At 40.2% G+C, this 5,408-nt stretch overlaps 1 protein-coding gene across 1 annotated transcript; it reads right to left on the minus strand.

Moving 5' to 3' along the window:
• Positions 1 to 3,240: 3,240 nt before the first annotated feature.
• Positions 3,241 to 4,384, minus strand: LOC149074044 (uncharacterized). Its single transcript, XM_089247290.1, has 3 exons — positions 4,310 to 4,384; positions 4,050 to 4,214; positions 3,241 to 3,696 (listed from the first exon to the last, which is right to left on the minus strand). Exons 1-3 carry the CDS (start codon positions 4,382 to 4,384, stop codon positions 3,241 to 3,243), a joined length of 696 nt encoding a protein of 231 aa, XP_089103416.1.
• Positions 4,385 to 5,408: the final 1,024 nt, after the last annotated feature.

Consider the following 5,408-nt stretch of genomic DNA (forward strand, 5'->3'; position numbering starts at 1 on the left):
GAGCTTTGACACATCCCACCGTTAAAAATGTGTCACTTATCGATGATACATCGATTGGTGACATGGATCTTGACAATCCTACAGAATCCGGTACTACCCGCCGCAAGATTGACCGGAATAAATTTAAAGACCTTGAACCGTCTACTTCTATTTGAAATTTAAATTTATGGCCAACATAATTCAATGGAACATTCGTGGTCTTAGATCCAATTACGAAGATCAATCGATATCATCCTGTTTGCGTGGCACTCCAGGAAACTTTTACTAAGCCCTCGGAGACATGGAACATCAGGCGACATTCCCTGTTCCGTATTGATTACGATGACCAAACCAAATAACCAAATCATCTGGTAACATCACTAATCATAAGTATTCAAGACAATTCGGGTCAATTTCACCCATATACTTTAAATGTAGGTGCACCATTTCTTTCATAACTGCCGTAAAATTATTCATATCAAGCAATTATTTCTGGGAGGAATCCACATTGTTCATGTGGGGGGGGCGGATTATGTGCCGGGTTCGAACCCGGGTCCTCACGATATGAGTCCGTCACAGCAGCCCCATAAGTGTTACTGCAGAATCTTTAAAGCACCAATTATTTGGTGAAGGGGGGAAAATGATTCCAGTTACGAATCCACACAGCTGTTCATGGGTGTTTTGATCATATGAAACAAAAGAGCATCAGCAACAATCTAAACATGACACAGTGTCCAACTCACACTACAACATCTAGTAATCATCACTAATCGTAACTAATTAAAACAGATGAACAACATGTGACATGTTAAATTTAGGAGGTCTTTCAGGTCTCAAAGATAATTTAAGGTATGTTTATTGAGCTTCACCAGTGCAGGATAATGGATGTAGAGGAAACGGTTAAAGAACAGCAGTGTAGGGCGAGCTGTTCAGGATGGGTAATTCTGGTGCAGCATTGTATGATTAATGTTCAAGGAACTGAGGAGCAATTCAGGATTAGCAATGCAGACCAACAGATTCTGAGTAGCAGTGCAAGGCAAGCAATTTGAGTGTGGTTCTGGAAGAGCAGTGCAGGATGCTGGATTTAGAGGAAACTGTTAAAGAGCAGCAGTGCAGGGCGAGCAGTTCAGGACGAGTAATACTGGGGCAGCGTTATATGATGAATGTTGAACAAATTGAGGAGGCATCTAGAATAGCAGTGCAAGGCAAGCAGTTCAGGTGTTCTGGAACAGCAGTGCAAGGCAAGCAATTTGGGTGTGGTTCTGGAAGAGCAGTGCAGGATGCTGGATTTAGAGGAAACCGTTAAAGAGCAGCAATGCAGGATGATCAATATCAAAGGAATTTAGGATCAGCCATGCTGGATGACCAATTCTCGAACAGCAGTGCATATATTTAGAATAGCCTATGGCGAGTAAATCAGGAGTGATTCCTAACGCTGTACGGATGAATTTAGAGGGAATGGTGAAAGAGCTATAGTCTGCAGGGTGAAAAAATAAATGGGAGTGCATGGCTAGTGATTTTCATTCAGTGTAGGATGCAGAGTTTAAAAGGAGCAGGAATTCGGGTTCAGCAGTCTGGAGCAGCACTAGAGGATGATGAATTCAGAAGTAATACGAGTGGAACAACTAATTAGCTGAGGTTTTTATGGGTTAATTTTTTTTTTCCTGATTGACAGAAATGTCGGCTTTCGCTTCCTCTCACAATCTACCTGCCTTTTCATGGAATTACATTTTATTTGTATGTATTTTTTGATGACCTTCATCTTAACATCACAGCAATTTGGCAACAAGTGCTCCTCAGTTGCCTTCAATAATTTGGCAACAAATTCTTCAGTTATTTGAGCTTGGCCATTGAGTATTTTCGAATAATTTACTTTAATATTCTTTTCAACTTCTATGCAGGTTAAAAAAATTTTTGCTGATGGTTTGGTAAGGCCTCCCATATCTGCATATTCTAGAAGAAGCTTGTCATTGTCAGCAATGTGTTGTTCACCTGGAGCTTCTTTTACCGCTGTCTGGCAAATGGGGCATATGGTGTATTTGGTCAGAACACTTCCAATTGCTGCACCTGCTACATATAAAACATTATTTCTTTCACTCGATGACAGTCGAGGAATCGTGGGCTCACCTGTAGGATGGAGAAAACCATGTGGTACTACTTTCAGTGGAGAAGTATTGCTTATTCCTGAAGTTGAAGGCATGCTGCTTGCCCTTTTTTTATAGTCGGCATAGAAAATTAAGCTTTTATCACTATCCGTGAGGTAATTAGTTTGCTCCTTATCTGATATAAACTGAGATATGCAGATACACTTTATTGCCCGCTTCACCTGTAGAGCTGTAGGTTTTTGCCCTGCTTTCCTCCTGACTTGCGAAAATACATTTTCTAGTGCATCTGTGCTGACTCGCCCAGGGAGAAAGAAATCGTAGCCCCGCAGGAAGGATGCCTCTGCCAGATGAATGACGGACTGTGTGGACATTATTAAGCCAGTATTTAATGGCTTCCAGCCCTGACCAAACACAGTGCTCTGGATAATGTTAATAAAGGTTTTCAAAAAAGAAATTTTGACCACATGGTTCCTAGTAGTTATGCAGCACTTCCTGTTTCTCGCTGACATTAACTCGAACCACTGGCTAACAAGACGTAACCACCAAGCTGTGGTTAAAGCTTCTACTGGCAATTTCTGCAGTGTTACTGCCTGTTCCAGGGCAGCAGCAGTTCTAACTGACATTAACTGCACTGGCTTAAATGATGTAAGGATCTGAGGCATGTCATCATATCCACTTCTGCTCGCCAAAGCTCTTTGATGTAGCCACCAGAGACTGTATGAGTAGGGAGGCCTTCAGACTGTGCAACAAACTCTGGTAAGTGAATGCAGTGCCTCAGAGTTGCACTCCTTATATTTTTTATCAAATGAGGAACATCTGCTATTACAAAAACATCTTCATTCCTCCAGCTGAAAGAATTAACCCGATTATTCCTCGATACCTGCACAGATAACGATTTCCAAAGTGAAATATTGCACGATGCCATGTCAGAGGCAATGGCTCTAACCGTCAAGCCAATGGATTCGGCTGCTGAAAAAATGCTCATCACACGCCCCTTCAGCTCCTCTCCTTTGATTGATGGCCAGTTACTTCATGGGCCACTACCTGTTTCCATGGCATCTGCAGGCCCCTCAAAACAAAAACAAGTGAGTGAGTGCCAACTCCAGGTGAACCAATAGTGGTTTGGCCGACAAAAACATTTTTAGATGGATCAAAGTCAGGTATGTCCATCTCGTCCAATAAAAGAACAGTCTTTTTGAGCTGGAGTCATACTGCTTGTTTTAATTTGCAGTAATTCAAAAACATCATGCAAAACTCCATGTTCAACCTGAATGCTTGCAACTTTGCGATTAATAGTGCTGTATGAGGGAGCAGGATACCCAGTTGACCTCAAGTAATTGTAGCCATGCTTGCCTAAAGCAAAACGTAATTTTAAGCCCCGAACAATCTCTGCACTAGACCACTGGGAAATGGACTTACGGTTTTGCCCCAAGACACTAACTTGCTCTGATGACAAGAATGTTCCCACTTTGTTGTTTATGCACTCCAGATTTTGCCTTAATTTTTCATTTTCCTCTTGCAACTGCCTAATCTGAGCTTGAAGGTCTTCTGGGTTTTTTGAGGTTGATGGTGCTACCTCCTTAATAGGTTCCCTAGTAATGCTTTCAAAATGCTGTAAAAGAAAGAAAAGAAAACATTATTCTAGAAAAGTGAAATTAATAGACCCGATAAATAGTTTAATAGGGCTGAAATTGTTTTATAAAATGTTTGTGTTTCTGAAATTAAATAAATGGTGTGAAGGTTTGCATTCATATTTCATTCGCCACAGCCATTTGTGCAAGAGAATGCAATTCTTTAACAACTGTATCCCGATTATATTTAGTATTATACAAATTAGCAGTACCAAAAAAGTAAGAACTGTTAATTTTTGGCCATAAACCTTACTGAATGAAACAGTTAACTAGTGTTTTTTCTGGCTTTATAATGACAATTGAGAAAATAAGGTTATTTGAGAATATCACATACATAATCATCACTCAGAACTTTTGGAAGGCCTATATTCTTCTTCCGTTGAGGAGTAAGAAGTTTCGGTGGGTTAGGAACCTGGAACAATGTTGGCACAGCAGTTTGCTTTAACTTCTTGCAACCATCTTGCCTTTTCAACTCATACTGGTTTTCTTCAGAATGTACCTAATTTAAAAAGGGACAATAACGAAAAATCTTTTACTCGTCAGGCTGCGCAACATCAGCACAAGTGCTTGTTTGGCCAAATTTTCAGACTTCACACTGTTTCCGAAGTCTTCAAACCCAACAATGCTATCTGCACTTTTATCGTAAACCAAGAATGGTTTGATCAACATCTCGTCAAAAACCAGGGAAAACAATCGTTCTTGCTTGCCCTTTCCTTGCAAAACGTCTTTTAATGCAGTTAAAACATCTGTTAATTCCGGGCACAGACAAACGTGATGAAATAAAACGCTGGAGTGTCTGTGGTGATGGCAGTTGCAGAAAACTCCGAAGCATACAATATGCTGAACGGCTCTTGCAGAAAATTTTGTATGCATTAATTTTATCATATTGCGTAAATCTCTTGCCTTTCAGTTTCACTTGCCGGGCGATGAAAGTTGAAAGATTATCGCTCACACCTTGCTCGACAAGATTCTGTTTCAGAGAGCGTTACGTAGCAATCTGGATGGACTTCTTGTATTTGGCAAACTTTGCTCTCAATCTTCGTGCAGAATCCTTCTGCTGGTTGGAGCTGGAGAGGCCTGATACAAACTTGCGCGCCACAGAAATTGAAGCGGTAAGCGTACAAACTACAGTTGTAAACAAATGTTTCAGCGAGGCAGCCGCCATTTTTTTTTTTATTGCTCTTCCCAGTCACGTAGCTCTTTTTCCCCGTCTCATTTCATTTTAAAATCGGTATTCTTAATCAATAATTCTTGATTAATTTATCAAAAGGTTCTTCTCTGGGTTAAATTGATTTGTTTCTCTACACCATTTCCTTCGAGTTCATTCTTCTCTATTTCATCATGATAGTAAATGTTGAACTATTGCGGCTTCTTAGGATGGCGAGAGAAATCCCAAGTCGGAAGAAGCTCATCTAAATAGATTTCCGAAAAATGGCAACAGGTTAGTAAAATATGTATTTTACAGTTCAGCTAGTATTATTGTAAAAAAAATTACAATATCGAAAAATATTTCACATTGTAGGCCAACTGAATTTTTGTAAATTCAAAATGCCTGTGTATTGATTTATTAACTTAAAATTTTTCGCTGGAGGATTTCCAGCCCCCCCCCCCCCGAAGTCCGATCTTGCTTATATATTCTAGAAACCTTGCATGCTTACGCCTCGCAGTTCATTTCAAAAGAGCGTCAATTATC

The sequence above is a fragment of the Pholcus phalangioides genome, unplaced genomic scaffold (assembly GCF_987345545.1).
Source record: "Pholcus phalangioides strain wild (caught in Gottingen) unplaced genomic scaffold, Ppha-v1.0 ptg000017l_1, whole genome shotgun sequence".
Lineage (NCBI taxonomy): Eukaryota > Metazoa > Arthropoda > Arachnida > Araneae > Pholcidae > Pholcus > Pholcus phalangioides.

What these genes read in the sequence shown, in the direction of transcription:
- LOC149074044 (XM_089247290.1), bottom strand. Translation starts at nt 4,384, where the DNA reads ATGTTGATCAAACCATTCTTGGTTTACGATAAAAGTGCAGATAGCATT. An exon ending in TTGAAGACTTCGGAAACAGT is followed by an intron (nt 4,215 to 4,309) that starts GTGAAGTCTGAA and finishes TTTTTAAATTAG; the next exon opens with GTACATTCTGAAGAAAACCA. An exon ending in AAGTTCTGAGTGATGATTAT is followed by an intron (nt 3,697 to 4,049) that starts GTATGTGATATT and finishes TTTCTTTTACAG; the next exon opens with CATTTTGAAAGCATTACTAG.